The sequence below is a fragment of the Scylla paramamosain genome, chromosome 10, assembly GCF_035594125.1.
Source record: "Scylla paramamosain isolate STU-SP2022 chromosome 10, ASM3559412v1, whole genome shotgun sequence".
Taxonomy (NCBI): Eukaryota; Metazoa; Arthropoda; class Malacostraca; order Decapoda; family Portunidae; genus Scylla; species Scylla paramamosain.
In genome coordinates, this window is record NC_087160.1 from 2,681,450 (window position 1) to 2,700,000 (window position 18,551).

The 18,551-nt window shown below is 44.6% G+C and overlaps 1 protein-coding gene across 2 annotated transcripts in view; it reads right to left on the reverse strand.

The window, feature by feature from the left end:
• Window positions 1–12,381, reverse strand: part of LOC135104085 (glycerol-3-phosphate acyltransferase 1, mitochondrial-like) — a 35,143-nt gene extending 22,762 nt beyond the window's left edge. Inside the window, exon 1 of one of the 2 annotated variants that reach the window (XM_064011012.1) lies at window positions 12,254–12,381. Coding sequence is in view for 1 of the 2 variants with exons in the window: in XM_064011013.1 (XP_063867083.1) it covers window positions 11,203–11,229 (27 nt within the window). In the remaining variant the exon portion in view is untranslated. Of the gene's footprint in view, window positions 1–11,202; window positions 11,420–12,253 lie in introns of those variants that run through there. The other variant, XM_064011013.1, reaches the window with a different exon arrangement.
• Between the last annotated feature and the right edge of the window lie 6,170 nt (window positions 12,382–18,551).

Here is an 18,551-nt window from a genome sequence, read left to right on the forward strand (position 1 = left end):
ACATTTACAATCTAACCCCCACGTAACTCAGATTTTCAAAAGACTAAAGTTAATATTACAAGTTTTACAATCTAATCCCCACATAACCCAGATTTTCCAAAGACTAAAGTTAATATTACAAGTCTTAGTCACGTGCCATCTCCCTCACTATCATAACCCCAATCCTCAAAAGTACGATAATTTTTACGTATAGCACGCGCATATTAAATCTCCCGCGACCTGCTTTCGTTCAATGAAGGATCTTGTTCACTCACACCAACACACTTCGATACTTTTCAAATCCAAGGGTAACTTCATATTTTCTCTTCCCCCACAAACCCGTATATTTTTTCCTTCCCATTCTAAGCCTGACGCATGAACACCAATGGCACGACTATGATTTTTTTAGAACATTCCACGCTTGTCTGATGCACCGCTCTCTGCTTTCCCTTCCCTGCAGTTGGTCAAGGAGGGCGGGGGTTCCCAATATCTGGCTTATTCTTACGCTGTCCACCTCTGCACTCCCGGGATGAAAGGGACAGGCTGAGAAGTGGTTTTGTAAGGACAGTGGGTGATTACGCAAAGGGATTGGAAGAATGAAAGTAGTGTTGAAATTTGAATACTGATGCTTGAGTTTGTGAAGGTAAAAAGCAGTCAATAGTTAATCCCTTGCATCTCTTTCACTTATAAACTCAGAAACTCTTTGCTTCTTTGTTTCTCTTCCTTCGACTTGAACTGTTTCGAAAGATAAGTAAACTGGCTGGCTTTTACTTCTATTTATTGATCATTATTATTTTTCAAACTTTTTCTGAGGGGCATGGCAAATTGAACAAGCTGTTTTTTTCTCCCTAGTCACTCTTCTAGATACATAAATATAAATAAAAAGAACCTCATTGCTTTGGTTTGACAAGACAAAGAATACTGAGAAGAGAACATTATAGATTCAGTCTGTTATAATAAAATAGTGCAGGACTGGAACATCATTGCTTTAGTTTAGTAGGAAAAAAAAAAATAAAAATAAATAAATAAATAAAATAAAAAAAAGTAAGAAAAAACAAATATGACATCCATTTTCAATACCAAGGAACTAAAAATACCACCAGCAGCTGCGGTAAGGAGGTCATGAGACTACAAACACCCTCTAATGTGCCGAGTAAACGAGATTCAAGACTGAGACACTTCCACTTCAAGTTCGTCGATTAGGAAGGTACTTCAGAGCGGTCAAGGGATAGACAAAGGGATGCTGTGCTGCGTGGAGGTGGACGAGGAGGAACATAAGGGAACACAAATAAAGAACAAGCATCAGGAGAACACAGCTGGTCTTTACGTAACTCTTTGTGGGGATTAGGATTAGGAGGAGGAACATCAGAGAACATAAATGAAGAACAAACGGGAGAACATAATGCTGGTCCTTTCGGGGCTATCTGTGGGGATCAGGAGGAGGAGGAGGAGGAGGAGGAGGAGGAGGAGGAGGAGGAGGAGGAGGAGGAGGAGGAGGAGGAGGAGGAGGAGGGCATAATGACATAGGGCAAGATTATCCAGGTGAATTGCAAAGGTCACATGTCACGAACGGCAGGTGACAAAACAGACAGGTGAACGAACTCACTAAATGTTGAGAGAGAGAGAGAGAGAGAGAGAGAGAGAGAGAGAGAGAGAGAGAGAGAGAGAGAGAGAGAGAGAGAGAGAGAGAGTATAGCCGGACATGCCCTGGGGAAAGGATACTATGCCTACGTGGATTGGCTGAGGACTGAGGCCGCACTCATCCACAGAAGGACGTGGCGGCGGTGTCTCGTGCTCAGCTGGGAACAAAAGGACAAGGGAAAGGGGAAGATGGAGGCTTGAAAATTCCTGAAGGGTTATATGGTGCTGGTGTGTGTGTGTGTGTGTGTGTGTGTGTGTGTGTGTGTGTGTGTGTGTGTGTGTGTGTGTGTGTGGGCGAGTCCTCCACACATGGGCGGCGGAAATGAAGGGAAGGCAACAAAAACGTGAGCTATATCCGGTGCTTCCTCCAAATTCTTGACAAACTTTAGCACGAAAATGTAATAGACTGGTGATTTTGTCCACAATAATAATAATAATAATAATAATAATAATAATAATAATAATAAAATAAAATAAAGATAATAATAAATAAATAAATAAATAAATAAAAATAAATAAATAAAAAGTACAGAATGTCATGAGAGAGAGAGAGAGAGAGAGAGAGAGAGAGAGAGAGAGAGAGAGAGAGAGAGAGAGAGAGAGAGAGAGAGAGAGAGAGAGAGAGAGAGAGAGAGAGAGAGAAGAGAGAGAGATATGTGTGATAAGGTGCATTTCAAATATTTTTTTTTGAGGCTAATTCATTTTTTTCCCAAATTTTGTGACCTTGGCCGAAAGAATATAGATAAAATACAAGAAGAAGAAGAAGAAGAAGAAGAAGAAGAAGAAGAAGAAGAAGAAGAAGAAAACTTGTAAGATTCCAAGAGTAGCTATTTCTTCTCCCCATCAGAAACACAACAGCCTCCCTGCCCGTGCACGGTTGAGGGCGGGCAGTGGCGGGGCTGGAGTGCCGTGCCAAGGAAGCGTTACCGGCACTGTGTTGGCGCGGGACGTGCAACACACCGCCTGTCCTACATACACGAGCGCCTCACCCCGACACACTCCACTCAAATATCCACTTTCTCCTCCTGTAATGATGTTTACCTTTCCACGCACGCACGCACGCACGAGCCACCACATCCGGCGGGGTGTGTTGTGTGTGTGCTGTTGGTTAAGCTGGCGTCTTTAGAGTGGTAGATGAATGGAAGAGATTGAGAAGCCAGGAGGTGAGAGCCAAGTCATTAGTGAGCTTTAAAGGAGGTGAGTCTAGTCATTAGTGAGCTTTAAACTGTTACACAATATATAGGTAGTGGTGATAGGTGGAAATAGGCAGGCATGTCTTACAGTGCACGGGTCTTGATGGCTTCTTGTTAGCGCTGAGTCAACAGGGAGCTTTAACATATTACACAATATTTTTATAAATGGAGATGATAAAAATAGGCAGGCATGTTTTTAATTAAGAACTGCCACGTCTTGGCCTGATGAACTCTCGCAGCTTCCCTTATGAGTCAGAATTAGTAACCAGGTTGTTTTTAGAGCATGAGACAATATTTCTAGGCAGGGATGATTAGTAGGAACAGGTAGGCATGTTTTGTACAAGAATGCCACCTGGATGCCTGATGGATTCTTTCAGGTTCTCTTACGTTATCTCATCAACGCATCACACACACACAGACAGACAGACAGACAGACAGACAGACAGATAGACAGACACCACCTCTCACACAGGTGCATAATAAAGCCATGTTGCAAGTCCCCGTGATATGTATGAAGGAAGAGTTGCATGACAGGCTGTGCACTCTAACTCCTTCCGCTACGTCACTCATTCTTGTCTTGCCTCGTCTCTCCTGTTCCTCCTACACAACCCCGTGACTGGTGTAGCTGCTCAACGCGTGTGTCACTCTTCTTAAGTGTTCTATAATAAAATTTCATGCTTATTTGTTTTACTTCATTCTTGCTTATCTTTTCTTTGATGCGTTTTGATTAGCTATCTCGTTTTCCTCTTTTCTCGTGTTTAAATCATATATGTTATTTTGCTTTGTTTATTAATCTCTCTCTCTCTCTCTCTCTCTCTCTCTCTCTCTCTCTCTCTCTCTCTCTCTCTCTCTCTCTCTTCTCTCTTTCTCTCTCTCTCTCTCTCTCTCTCACACACACACACACACACACACACACACACACACACACATGCGCACGCACGTAAACACGTCTTTATCAGAGGTAGTTCTGACACTCATAACTTGCGAGATAAAAGCAAATTGCATATTAACACAAGAATGAGAGTAAAGTGCCTTGCTTAGCGCCACTCCCCTGTGTGTGTGTGTGTGTGTGTGTGTGTGTCGTACATTGCGTCACCACTGGCAGCCATTCTCGCCGGCAGTCCGCCAACCCTCATGGGTATACCGCCGCCCTACCCAACCATGTCCTACCCTAGCCAGTCCCGCCCAGTGCCAGCGGACGCGTCTCATTAGAACACATCTCAGCCCGTCCCTGGCAACACGACCCGCGCCTGGCACACCTGCACGAGAGAGGCTGCCACCGATATACTTGTAGACGCGTGGTGGTGTCCTAGACTATCTCAAGGGTGCGAGAATGAATTTTTGGGCCAACGAGTGAGTGTGCGGGATGCGTGGCTCTCAGCGATCTCGGGTGCTGGGTGTTTAAATGGGGAGCATTTTTTCTTTTTAACTCTTTCTCTCCAACATCCATTTGTGTTCCTCTCTGTAACATCCAGTTTCTCTATCACTATCCCTTCAGCACTATCCCTTCCTAAGTGACTATGTCCTCCTTGCAACAGATCCTTGCCCGCCTTTGTCTGCAACATCCAGTTTTTCTCTGCCAGTATCCCTTCAACACACATTCCTTAGTAACTCCGTGTCCTCTCAAACATCCTCTCAACAACTTTCTTCTTGCAACATCCACTTCTTTCTCTCTCTTCCTACAATACACATCTCAGTAATTTAATCTCTGTCAACCAAGCCTCAGCTGCCTCCCTTTCTGCAACATCCAGTCTCTCTCTCTCTCTCTCTCTCTCTCTCTCTCTCTCTCTCTCTCTCATAATTCCTACAATACACCCTGTCAACCACCCCTCAGTAGCCTCCCTCTCCACAGGCCAGCCTCTTCTGCCAATATCCTCCCAGCGCGCCACGCCCCACACGCCGCTGCAACAATGGGTCTGGCGGGCACGGCGTGGGCACGTCCCCTCCACTGGCATGAGATCAATATGGAACGGGTATTTCCTGCCTGGAGAGGACGCCCCACGTTGGCCTTGCACCCGCCTGCCGCCACCACCCTCGCTGCCCTCGCTTCCTTCGTTTCTCTCGCCACGTTCACTGCACTCCCCTGCATAACAATTCCTCGCTTCATGTTTCCTGGGCTACACACGTCGCTAAGTCTTCATGCCATCTTTCTCATCACTCCCTTCATGGACACGCTAACATCTGATCTAGTTTTGGTAGGGTTGAGAAATAAACTTTTTTTCTTTCTCAGTCCTAACCTAAGCTAATCTGCCTTTCTTATCGTTCCCTTCACAAAGTAATTTTTCTCTTTTCTGGGGGGAAATTGAAGTGTAAACTCAATCTTCATATTCCATTCACATTGTATTTAAGCTACTGTTTTTTTTTCTTTTTTATTTTCGTTCCCTACATACATCTTTCTTATCTTTCATTTCACAAACTAAATAATTTTGTCTACTTTTTTGAGAGATCAAGAAAACTCAAACATTTTCAATCTTCATACTGTATTCACGGCGTCTTTCTTATTCTTATTTTCCTATTGTATTCACGCCACCCTTCACTGATGAACTAAGTCATTATTTTTCCTTTTCTTTTTCGAGAATCTGGATGGAAACGTTTTTTTTTTTTTTTTTTTTTTACCTTTGCAATAAAAAACATGAAAGTGAAGGTGATTTCTCAGTTTCGTGACTCCGTGTTAACCTGACTAGTGTTTCGTGACTCCGTGTGTTAACCTCATTAGCGATTCGTGAGTCCGCAAGTTAATCTTACTAGCGTTTCGTGAAAATGTGTGTTAACCTTGGCATTTCGTGACTGCGTGTGTTAACCTTATTACCGTCCACTCACTTTAGCATTATGAGGTCAGGCAACTCTTCCTCCCTTCCTCCTAACCTCCCCCGCAGCTCCCTCTCCCTTCCAAACAGTGGTGGATGACTGGAACACACCCGGTGCCAGGAAACACTTGGAACACAAGAACGATACACAGACCCACATATCACTAAGTTCAATAGGCGCTCACAGCGGTAAGAAAGTGGTTCAAGGGAAGCAAGGAGGCGCAGCTACGTGACTCAGGCAGGCAAAGGAACCGGGTAGGCGTTAGTATTGACGCGGCCGTAGCAGGTGAGGAGGCAGGCCGAGGCGCCGCATGACTGTTTATCCCAAGCCCCTGGGTCACTCAGGTCACCACGCCAGCCACGGCAGGGGAGTATCATTAATCCATATCCAGGAGCGTCACGTAAATGGATTAATGTGCTGACGAGTTACGAGTTTATTGAATGGAGGAACTGGAACACAATTGATTGGGGAGGGCGAGGATGGAAGGAGTTGGGGAATAAGTGAATAGGTGATCTGAATGATGAAGGATTGAGGTGGGGGAGGGATAAATGAATTGAAAAGTTGGATTACAAAGGACCGGAATGGGTGGGGACGAGAACATACTGGATAATTGAGTTGGAAAATTGGATTATATAAAAGGATTGGGATGTGGAGAAGATACGACAAGATGGCGATAAAATGAATGGAAAAGTAGGATTACAAAGGACTGGAGTGGTTAGGGACGAGCATATAGGAGGTGAATGAGTGGCAAAATTGATTATACAAAAGGATTGGGATGTTAGAAAATATGAAAAGATGGCAACTAAATGAATGGAAAAGTTGGATTACAAAGGATTGCGATCGGAGAGAGAGAGAGAGAGAGAGAGAGAGAGAGAGAGAGAGAGAGAGAGAGAGAGAGAGAGAGAGAGAGAGAGAGAGAGAGAGAGAGAGAGAGAGAGAGAGAGAGAGAGAGAGGATTAGAGGGACTAGGATCGAGGAAGAATATATGAATAGAAAACTTGGATTACTGAGGACTGGAGCGCTGGGCAAGGATAAGAGACGATAAAAAAAAAAAAAAAAAAAAAAAAAAAAAAAAAAAAAAAAAAAAAAAAAAACGAGGACAAATGGAAACACAGGGAAGGTAGAAAGTGTGTGTGGGCGATACGGGAAGTTATCTTATTAATGTATTCACGCTTCATGGATAACAAAAGAATTCATAACTTGAACTGCAATAAAAAAAAACAATAAATTAATAAGAGATAAGCATGTCCCGTCTCCCCCACCCCCAACACCTCTCTCTCTCTCTCTCATGCTTACCTAACAAAGACACATTTAGAGTAACAAAAGCATCGATGATCTCAACGGATGGAAAAAAAAAAAGACAAAAATATGTAAAAAATATAAACTATTTAGAAACTGGCTGACACTTCACTGAGGATTGGGTTACACAACACAACACAACAGGGACAGGAGGAGGAGGAGGAGGACGCAGCAACCTTATCGTGACTCCTCTCCCCTCCCCCTATCTCTCTCTCTCTCTGTTTGGGTATCCTGTCCTATACAAATTTCTCTCTCTCTCTCTCTCTCAAAACAGTTCGTCAGCTTTTTTCTTTTTTTCACTAATTATACAAGGTTAGTTTTCCCATTAGTACTTACACAGCGCCTCTTTATTCAACCCTATACGCACATAATCCCCCCTTCCCCCCCTCTCTCTCTCTCTCTCTCTCTCTCTCTCTCTCTCTCTCTCTCCAGAACGCTGCAACACTTCATACAAGAGCAGGGTCCAGATTCTTATCCCTTTATACATGGCAGTGATAATGAACTGTACCCAAGTCCTAATTTTACGACGGAATATGTGAACGTGATGCTTATCTGTGAGGTACTGGCTTCCGTGTTCTTAAACGTGTCGCCCTCTCTTGTCGTGTCGTGTGACTGCATTCAATAGCCTCGAGTCGAAGTTATTTTTTATTTATTTTTTTTAATGTGTTTTCGTGATTCTAGTGGGAGTCGAAGAAGTATTCAGTGTGATGTATAAGTTATTGTGGTTTTCAAGGGTGTTTTCGTGATTCTAGTGGGAGTCAAAGAAGTATTCAATGTGATGTGTAAGTTATTGTGGTTTTCAAGTGTTTTCGTGATTCCAGCATGTAGTGGAAGTTACTGGGGATTTTCAAGGCGATTTTCGTTATTCTAGTGATTATTTAATGAGTATTCAACATGTAGTGAAAGATACTGTAGCTTTTAATAGTGTTTTCGTGATTCTAGTCATAGTTTAACGTCAATTATGCACTGTGGAATAAAAACATCCATGGGAATTCGATTAATCATCTCCGTGACCTTTGAAAATTAGTCCTGGTGAGACTGTAACTCTGCTGGCTTCTGTGTCTTCTCCTGCTTGTGACTTCAACTCTTTCAAGGGAGAGGTTTCATGACACTGTTCCACATAATTCTGTATCTGCCTCCTCACTGTCACCTTTAGCGCGCGTGCGTGTGTGTGAAACAAATTTATAGAAGGCGTTCACTCCTGTATTTCATGAGAATTTATATTCATCTATGTGTTATGTGTTCATTTAATTAAATTAGATGGACTACGATAGTTTTCACACCATGCATATGTTAAACTATGTTACTTTATTATACTAATTATTCAATTATGTAAATTTGAACTTGTGGTCAATTATTGTTATTATTATTATTATTATCATTATCATTATTATAATTATTACTATTATTATTATTATGTGTATGTCTATTTTTCCACCATATTTTTCTTGCCCTTGGTCTGAGAGAGAGAGAGAGAGAGAGAGAGAGAGAGAGAGAGAGAGAGAGAGAGAGAGAGAGAGAGAGAGAGAGAGAGAGAGAGAGAGAGAGAGAGAGAAAGTAAAGTTTCAAGAGGGGAGCACCGCAGGTTGTCCACTCATTCCCGGTCACGAAAACCGATCTTAGACTTCAATGTTTACCACTCGCTTTTGGCTGTCCCTCCCTTTCAAGTCCTTCACTCCCAGTATAACACAAGGGAAGCTGCAAGAAGCCATCAGACCTACACGTGGCAGTCACTGTATAAAACTTATTTCAACCTGTCATCCACATCCGTAAATCTGTAGCCTTTTAAAATTCCTTACTGACTCAACACTTGCAACACTCTGATTAACGAGTCCATTCCACTACCTAGCATTCTATTATATCTTGAGAACCAGTGCCTTCCAATCTAACCTACACAACAGCTGACGCAACTCTTCCTATATTTCTTTTCCTCACACACACACTAATCATCACACCTTTTCCCAATGTTAAAATCACATTAATCTTGTCATTTTTATTTCTTACTTTATTTCTGATCCTTCTTTTCCCAATGTTACAACTCTTCACTTAACCACGTCACTTTTACTACCACTAAAACATCCTTCTGTATTACTGATCTTCACACACACACACACACACACACACACACACTAAACATCACACCTTTCTCCAATATTAAAACCCTTCATTCAAACTTGCTACTTCGATACACACCATAACGTCTTTTCCCAAGGTTAAAATACTTGACTTAATCTCGTCACCTTTATAATTAACATCCTGGGTATATATTATTATCTCCACACAGCCTTATCGGTCGTGCAGCCTTCGGACCGGCCCACGTGAAGGCTCTTGTGCCATCACGCCTCTGCCACGTGAAACCTGAGGCTGTAATAGGCCCCCTAGGAAAGCTGATAATCGCATTCTGGGTGCCCCCTTTAACCCTTCCACTGCTAAATAGTATTCCCTCTTATCACTTACAGCCTGTGATATTACGGTGTCCTAAGTAATTTTTTCAGCCTTTTAAAACGACTAAATTAACATCGTATTCTTTTCTTGTGTGACCAAGTAAGCAAATGTTTTACTTCTCTTTTCCCACGGTGCTCTGAATGTCAACAAAGGCCACCCACAGCAGTAAATAGGTCAAGCACTCACTCCACACAGGGTTTACTTCAGTGGGTTTAAAGCTTAACATGTGGAGGAGAGATGTTAAGAGCAGTGAAGGAGTGACACAGGAGAGGTCGCACCAAACCCACCCTGAAAAGTTGATGGCCACGTTCTGAGAGTTGCCTTTACTCACTTGTTCTCATAGGATTTACGTAGTAGGTTTAAAGCTTCTAAGGGGAGGAAAGGTGGCCATGTCCTCGGTGTTCCCTTTAAGCTCTCGTTCATATAGCATTTACTTTTCTATTGTAGTGGAGAAGGGCGGAAAGAGGAGCATGGGAGGTTGAAGGTGTGTGATGTGTGTGTACTAGATCTGAATAGTATTGTGGTATCTCTCGCCAGCCAGGAGGAGAGGGAGGTCAGAGGGAAGGTGTCATGAATGCAGCGAGGGCAGACATGCGGGCGGTGGGTTGGTGGGGCGTCGGATGAAGGCAGTGAATGGAGACAGGTTGGGTGATTCACTGAGGGGACCCTTGACTGGTGTAGACCGAAGAGGAAAGGGTGGTGGGACTGACGGTACATGTTAACTCTTGCATTAGTGAGATAGCATAAGACTAAGTATATGGAAAGGGATGAGTGAACATGTTTAACTCTTGCATTAGTGAGATGGACTAAAGGAACAAGTAGAAAGTCATGTGCATAGAAGCGGCAGGAGGAGGCGAGGTATATAGTTCATTCAGAGGAGCAGGTATTCTTATGTTAAGTGTCCTTCCATCTATTACCATACCTGTTCTTTAAGACTCGTGCGTATTAAGAGCTCAACCTTATCAGTGTGTTACTCTGCTTGTCACTTCCCTTCACTCGACTATTATATCTGTAGTGCCCTTATGTGTTACTGCTGCTATTATCTTGCTTCTCGCCACGTTTTTTCAGTACGGTTCTTAAATGTTTCTATCTATCCTCTAGTTTATTTATTTATTTATTTTTTCAGCTTCTATAACTGACTACCCACTTCCTTTCATTCATATAACTTCTCTTTCTGCTCTTCATTATTCTTGATATCTTTCTTCCAGTTAAGCTTAAGTACGGTTCTTGGTTATTTCCCAGTGCTTTCCAGCCTCCAGAATCGACTTCATACTTCCATCCACTCGGGTTTTTTTTTATTTATTTTTTTTTATATCTCCTACTGTTTACTATTATTGTTATTTATCTTACTTCTATGCAAGCTTCAGTACAGTTCTTGGTTGTTTCCTTGCAGACTCCGGTGTTTTCAAGCTTTCATTATAAACTTCCGCCAACTACGTCAATATTTTTCTCAATGAGTTTTAAGTACAAGCGTCAAGTCCATTCATTCATCCCTTTCTGGTGTTTTGTTTGTGGTTCTTGAGTAGCTAATATTTGAATTCGTGACAATCATTTCCTAAATACAAATTGCCTCCGTCATCAACACTTCTCTTCGTTTATAGTATGGCTGTTGTTTAATGATAAGTTGTTCATATATTTTGGATTTACCTGTGTGTGTGTGTGTGTGTGTGTGTGTGTGTAAGAAATAATACGAATTTCACACCTTAGACAGAAATAGTTGCGTAATTGTTTTTCTTTTTTATCTTTAGAAAGAAGACCAGTGACGAGAACGAGAAACAACCCTCCCATTTCACCTGAGAATCTAACCTAACAACAGATAATGAGAGAACAAGTATACCTGCTTTCTGAGGTCAATAAACTCCATCTATCTATTCATCTATGTAGGTCGCAGTGTGCCGTCAGCAGGCAGCAGTACAGCCCAAGGTGGCAAAACACACGCGTCACGCCGCCACACAGCCTGGGCCAGGTCGTGACGGGGGGCGTTAACTTGCCACAATCGATGACCACCAGGTGTTTGTGACGCCAGGCACCACAACACCGCTCCTGCACTGCCCCCACACCTTGAGGCCAGGGGATAGATGCAAAACACACACACACACACACACACACACACACACACACACACACACACACACACACACACACACACACACACACACACACACACACACACACACACCATCATCATCATCATCATCATTAGCCAGAAAAGTGAAATGGAAGAGAAGCAGGTTGGATACACGCCAGTTCTCTCAGCTGTTCAATAGAGATATTAGTTAATGAATTAGAGTCTCTCTCTCTCTCTCTCTCTCTCTCTCTCTCTCCTTGAACAGCTGACAGGACTGGGTAATCACCTAAGTATAAATATCTGCTCCCTTTCTATTTTACTTCCGTGGCCTGGCTGCTCATTACTGCCACCTATATCTCATGCCACCTTTAGAAATACGTGCACCTCTCTCTCTCTCTCTCTCTCTCTCTCTCTCTGAGTCACAACGCCGGTGAGGTGGCGAGATGCCTTCCGCCGCCGCCAGCACGGGAGCACCACCACCACCAGTGCCCAGACCGGGCCGGCTGGCAGCAGCAGTACCTTACCTCCCCACACCTGCACCGCCTCTCCACGTCAACACACACATGCACATATGCACTGACGTCCACGGTAATGGTTCAACACACAGCACGATCGGGTTTTGCAACACCTGTGAGTAGCGGTACCAGCTCACTGCCTTTGAAAACTGACCTAACGGGCCGCGCCTCACACAGGCACAGCCCACCACCACATGGCCAGGCTGCGGCGGGCATACCGTCTGTCTGTCACACAACAACGTTCATTTCCACAAAAGATTAAAGAGCCACGTCAGAAGCATCGCAATATCCAGTGTGTGGCGTACCTCGCGCAACTAGCACCACCTCTACACCACGGCGTCACCCGGCACACTGAGCGGGATTTGGCCACTCGGGAGTCGGGAGCCGCACAGCCCCGGCCGCTCACCCACTGACTCAAACCGCCTAGGAGTTGCCATCTCGCATTACCGGCCTCACAGATAAGATACGAGTACGGATTGAGAATTAATGTGGCTTTATCAATGATGAGAAACCAGCAGCCTGTCCCCCCTCACCCCCTCCGCGGCACTGGCCACCGGGATACTGGGTTTTAGCTGGTTATTGCCTGTAATGCTGTTCATCCCCAAGGGTCATGTTGCCAGAGTGTTTGATATTCCTGCGGGGAGTTTCGTGCGCTGGGTGAATGATGACGCGCGGGGAGAGGAATGGAAATAAAAAAGCGACTATTCACCACTGTCCCGCGTAAGTGACGGATGACGATGTTACGAAGGATCGTTTAAATGCCTCACGGACTGAAACGTGAGCCTGTCTTTCTGATACGCTGGTCTATGTGTATTTTTATGTCCATGTCAAATTAGATATCAAATTAAGCTTGCATTTGTTGTTTTCTGTTGACAAGTAAAGCAGCAAACTAAGAGAATTTTATACGAGCAACAGTTCCACTCACATCAGCGCTTTTAATCAACATGATGAGACTCAAACATCTATATCCGCCGATCCAGACTGCAAGAGTCACGCAGGAAGGAAATGGGGGAAAACTGGGGAGGGAACGGCAGGCAGCAAGCTTCCATAAGGCGGCGGGCGAATGGGGACGGGTGGTGGTGCAATCAATATGTCTCAGAGGGAAGGAAGCCTTAAAACAGGGCACGTCACTGAGCCAGCAGATGCAAACACTGACAGTCTTGTGGCCACTCGCTATACCTTTGATCCAGCGGGCGGTGACCACAGCATGTTGGGCACCAGAACTTGTATTCCTGAATATCTTACTCATATTAAAACTATTTCCACAGGCGACTGAGATGATTCGACGGTTCGTATTCTTGACGTTTTGGATTCTCATTAGAACTATTTCCACAAATGATATAGATTATTAAGACTAATTTATGGATGAGGATGATAAGTGGAAATAGGTACGTGGGTTGCAGCTTCCCTTATTTTCATTTGTTCTTATGATTAATAGGATTCTCATGATGTATTCTACTACTTTAATGATGTTGATTTCTTGTTAATTAGAATCATGAAGCACACTTGAAAGCCACGGTCACCTGCACTGGTGACTGCTGAGTGTAGTCGAGGTAAGAAGCAGAAATATTTGAGTGTCAAGCCAGAAACTTAGGTGACGCTGCTGATTCTTTTAAGATGATGCCAGTACCACACTTGCTACTTCCCTTAAGCAACTTGACTGAAGTGACTGAAATGAGGAAAAGTAACACTAAAGGCATTAAACGGTAAAAAAAAAAAAGAAAAAAAAAAAAACATTCCTTTCGTTGTACGTGATTTTCTTGATATACTTGAAGATTACGTTCTTATATCCAGTTTTATCGAGCTTGAAGAGACGCTATTGCAGTCAAAAGTACTGATACAGAATCCTGGTCAAAAGTCAAGTAACCCACTGCACTTCTTTCAAAATGTGTTAAGTGCTTTCCTTCAATACTAAACCCCGTGATCTACTGGGAATCAATCAGTTACCAGGTTTTCCAAGGAGACTCAGCACAACAGACGGGTTAAGACTTGAGGGAAAACATTGAGCACTGTGGAAAGGAGTGTGGTAGGTTAAGACTTGTGGCCGCGACTGTACAACCTTTCCTCTTTATTCTCCCCTTCCGCCACAACTTTGAGACTTAAGCTTTTGACTTTTTATGCATCACACTCCAAGCTTCGGACTTTTCCTTATGCCTCACTCTTAAGCTTCACTTCATCTCCTTATGTCTCACTCTCAAGCTCCTGACTTTTCCATATCTCATTCTTAAATTTAACTTAATTTCCTTATGCCTCACTCTTAAGCTTCTGACTTCTTATGCCTCGCTCTTAAGACTCCCTTCATCTCCTTATGCCTCACTCTTAAACTTCATTTCATTTCCTTATACTTCACTATTAAGCTTCCGACTTTTCCTTATGCCTCACTCTTAAGCTTCCGACTTCTCCTTATGCCTCACCCTAAGCTTGTGACTCCACTTTCTTACACTTCACTCTTAGTTTGAGGCTTCAAATGACGCCTCACTTAAGCTTCTGACCTCTTTTTAAGCCTCAATCCTCTTAGACCTCACTCTAAGCTTATAATTTCACCCTCTTACGCCTCACACTCAAAGCCGCACCCGGAACACCATCTGACTTCACCTCACACTCCTTAACAAGTAACCTGTCACGACCTACCCTGCGCCTGCCCGCCTGTCTGTCCCCAAGGCATGCACGTGTCCCTAATCTTGGCCATCACTCACATCAGGGCAGTAAATTCACTCTAACAAGGGTAATTATAAGAAGCCCCCATCGCCCACCTGGTGATTATTCTGATCTAGGAAGGGCTGTGTTCGTGACTCCCTCACTCACGCACCACGGAGCAAGGAGGCGCCTGGTGGTGGTGGTAGTGGTGGTGGTGGTGGTGGTGATCTTTTATGTCTCTCATCTGCTCCATGTGTTTGAGTATTTAGGTATAATGGTAATGTGTTTGTGTATGTGTCTCGTATGTTGCCCGTGCTTTAAAAGATGTCTAGTGTGTCAGTGTTAGGAGTAACTTGTTGGGTCGTTAGCTACTGGATTGTGTGCTGTGCTGTGTGTTATGGTCAATGTAAATATCTATCTATCTATCTATCTGTGCGTCTGGTGGTGGTGGTGGTGGTGGTTTCGTGACCTACTGGGCGGTGGCGCAGCGGAGCTATAGACAGCAAACACACATTTCCCAGCTTTGGTAGTAATGGTGGTGTGGCCTGCCCCATTTCCCCTCTTTCTGCCATATCATCCCGTGCCACTCCCGTTAATTTCCTTCCCTTTCATTCCTTTCCTTGCACACTGTTCCATTTAATTTTTCTCACTTCAGTTTTCTTCCTTTCCCTCCATTCTTCTTTCTTTCTTATTCATTATACCGTACTTCATTGCATTCCCCTTCTTTTCCTTTCCTTTCTCATTCCACCCGGCTATTTCCATACACCGACCTACCCCCTTCCACACACACACACACACACACACTTGCCCCTGGTCCTGGCAAACACACACATTTATGCATCAACAAAGACCCTTGTAAAGCCGAGGGTAAATTAATGCACATACACACGCTCAAAAGTACATAACCTTCAAGTCAGAGTGACGCGAAAGATGTCAGAAGCTTAGGGTGACGCGTGAGTTGATGTCAGGTTTTGCAAAGAATATAACTGGGCCAAATTCTGAAATGCAGTACAAAAATAGGTTTGTGATTTTATGGTCAGTGAAGTTCAATCTACCCATGTATCTATCTCGAGGTTCTAGGACTTTGGAGGTTAGGTTAGGAAGGGCATCCACTCATGGTTAGCGGCTCAAATGGCAAAATCAAAGTCCTTCAGTGGGAGAGGAGGCGCCATTCTGTAGCCATGATAGATTAGGGAAACCGGACGTAAAAGGCGAGAAAGCAGCAATCTCTATCTCGAGGTATATAAGAGTGAAGGTATAAGGAAGTGGTGGCTGTGCTGGGCTTTCGGGCCGTATTCTGAAGCACCTCCACTACATTTAAAAGACTTTACTTTAAGTTGGAGGGTTTTTAATGGTGATTTTATGGTTACAGTGACAGATTAATGTGTTTTCTACATTATCAGCAGGAGAAACACTCTTAAGGACACGGCTAATCACCTCTGTGGCCTTGGAGAAGAGTCGTGGTGAGCCAGCAAAGCGTTTCAGAATACAGGCCATCGCTGTGTCAAGAAAAGGCTGGAAGACGCTGTGGGGAGGGAGCCACAGCCACGTAACGGGGTGACCCATCTCCCCAACACTTGCGGCTCACCGTCTTTTCTAAGGTTTCCCTCACCCGTGGCGTGAAGGTACTGTGCTAGTGCTGGTGATGGTAGTGGTGGTGGTGGTGGTGGTGGTTCTCCTGACTTCTTACTCGTTTCTTGCTGAGAGGGATGCATTTGTGTGTTCGTCTGTTTGTCTGTCTTTGTCTACACGATGGCTTTGTCTCTTGTCTGTATGTCTGTCTGCATGCTGAGTTAGCCTTCCTGTGTGTCTGTCTGCGTGTTGGATGTTTGTCTATTTGTCTATCTGTCTACATGTTGAGGTTTCTCTGTCTGTCTGTACGTATGTCTGTCTGCATGATAGGTCTGTCAGTCTGTATGTCTGTTTGCACGCTGCGTCTGTTTCTGTATGCCGTGTTAATCTCTGTTCGTCTGTCTGCCTGTCTGTCAGTCTTAACGTTGGATCTGTCTGTTCGTCTGTCTGCATACTGAATCTGTCTGTCGGTCTATCTGTCTTTCTGCCTGTCTGCGGTGTCTGTCTTCGCTGCATACGGTGGATGTCATGGGCTTTCACAGCCGCGGGGACTGACTCACGGCCAGAACAACAACGTCCAATACGGGACAGCTCATAACACCAGTGGAAGAATAAGGACATCTGGTGTTCCTCTTTATTTCCATCTATTTTTCACCTGCACGAGAGTGAATCACGTGCCAAGGGAGGGTTGAAGGTGCGCCGTTCCCGCCCTCTCCTCGCTAACACATCTAATACAGGATACTTGATAACACCATTGAAGAATAAGGTGACCTGGTGTTCCTCTTTCCTTCCATCTGTTTTTCACCTGCACGACAGTGAATCGAGTGTCGGGGGAGGTTTGAGGGTGCGCTATTCTCAACCTCTCCTCTCCTCCGCTGTCTCAGTCACGGGCGTATTATTTCCCGCGTGTCAGAGTCAGTGGCAGGCCTCCAACGTTTCCTCACGAGGGGCCTTGGGTGGTCCCGGCGTCGGCATCACGGGAGCCAGGTGGTGCCAGATGGAGCGGTGCCAGGCCGTCACTTCCCCTCACCTTGTTGTACTCCACATGTGGGCGGAGAGGCTCACCCACGTGACCCATCGCACCACCCGTGACGCAAGCACTCATTGTCACCTCGCTTCAGTCGCCCTAAGTTACGTCGCCACCTGGTTAACGACGAAATCCTGGACAGACTCATAATTTCCAAGGATCATCGTCTGTTTCTCATACAGTCACAAGGAACCACATCACTCGCAAACCTCATCAATGGTTACTGAAGGAGATAATACTGGTAACTCTTTGATCCGGCAGGAGCGAACACGTCTCCCATCCCCCGGCGTGCTATTGGCGGAGGCAGGGGCGGGGCTGGCGTTGGCTGATGCACGGCGATCACTGAGGGGAGGCTCCTGTGTCCCTCCCTCCCACCCTCCCTTCCATGCTAAGATCAATACATGGGGCTGCCCTCCCTCATATGCTCCTCAATGGAAACTCCTCGGGGAAAACGTGTTGTTGTTGCTCACGATTAACACCAAGACGCGGCATGATTGTAGGCAGCCTAGTTTTTGTTTACTGTGCTTGTTGTGGAGACTGCGGGGTGGTCAATACAACAGCTGATCTCACTCATGTTCCTCAATGGAAGCTCCTTGGGGGTACTTGTTGTTTTGACTCCCGATCAACGCTCAGTCACGTATGATTGGAAACAGCTTAGTTACCATATCATTACAGATTGTTTAGCGTGGAGGCTCCGAGGCGATCACTACACAGGGCTGCCCTCACTCACATGCTCCTCAATGGAACTTGTTAGGGAAAACTTGTTGTTACTCATGATTAACATTTGATTGCAAGCAGCTGAGTTCTTGCATAGTGTGACTGCTTGGCGTGGAGGCTCTGAGGCGGTCAATACACGGGGCTCCACTCACATGCTTCTCAATGGAAACTCCTTAGGGAACACTTGCGCTCAGGATTAACACTCACCACGCTCTGCTCTCTCACCACTACTATTTTCAAAGGCCACAGAGATGACAGACCGGGTTCTCAAGAGTGTTTCTCATGTCAGTAATATAGAAATCTTGTTAATCTGTTACTAGAACAATTAAAACAACCTTAAAAACTCGTGTAACTTAAACTATATCGAGTCTTTTGAAAATAAGGGATGTGTTTCAGAATATGGTCCTTACACGCAGCATGACAAGCAGCTCAGTTTTTTTTTTAGTGTCTGGTTAACGTGAAGATTGATGCTTCTGGTGTAGAGTGACTAAGAGTATTGGTGCTTTCCGTGTTTCTCTTTGTGTGTGTGTGTGTGTGTGTGTGTGTGTTGGGAGGCGGATGGTGAGGCAGCCACCACCAATCCTGAAGGGGCAGTTTTGAATGTTCCCAGTCACTTCCCGTCAGAAATCTGTTATTGCGCCCATTGCAAC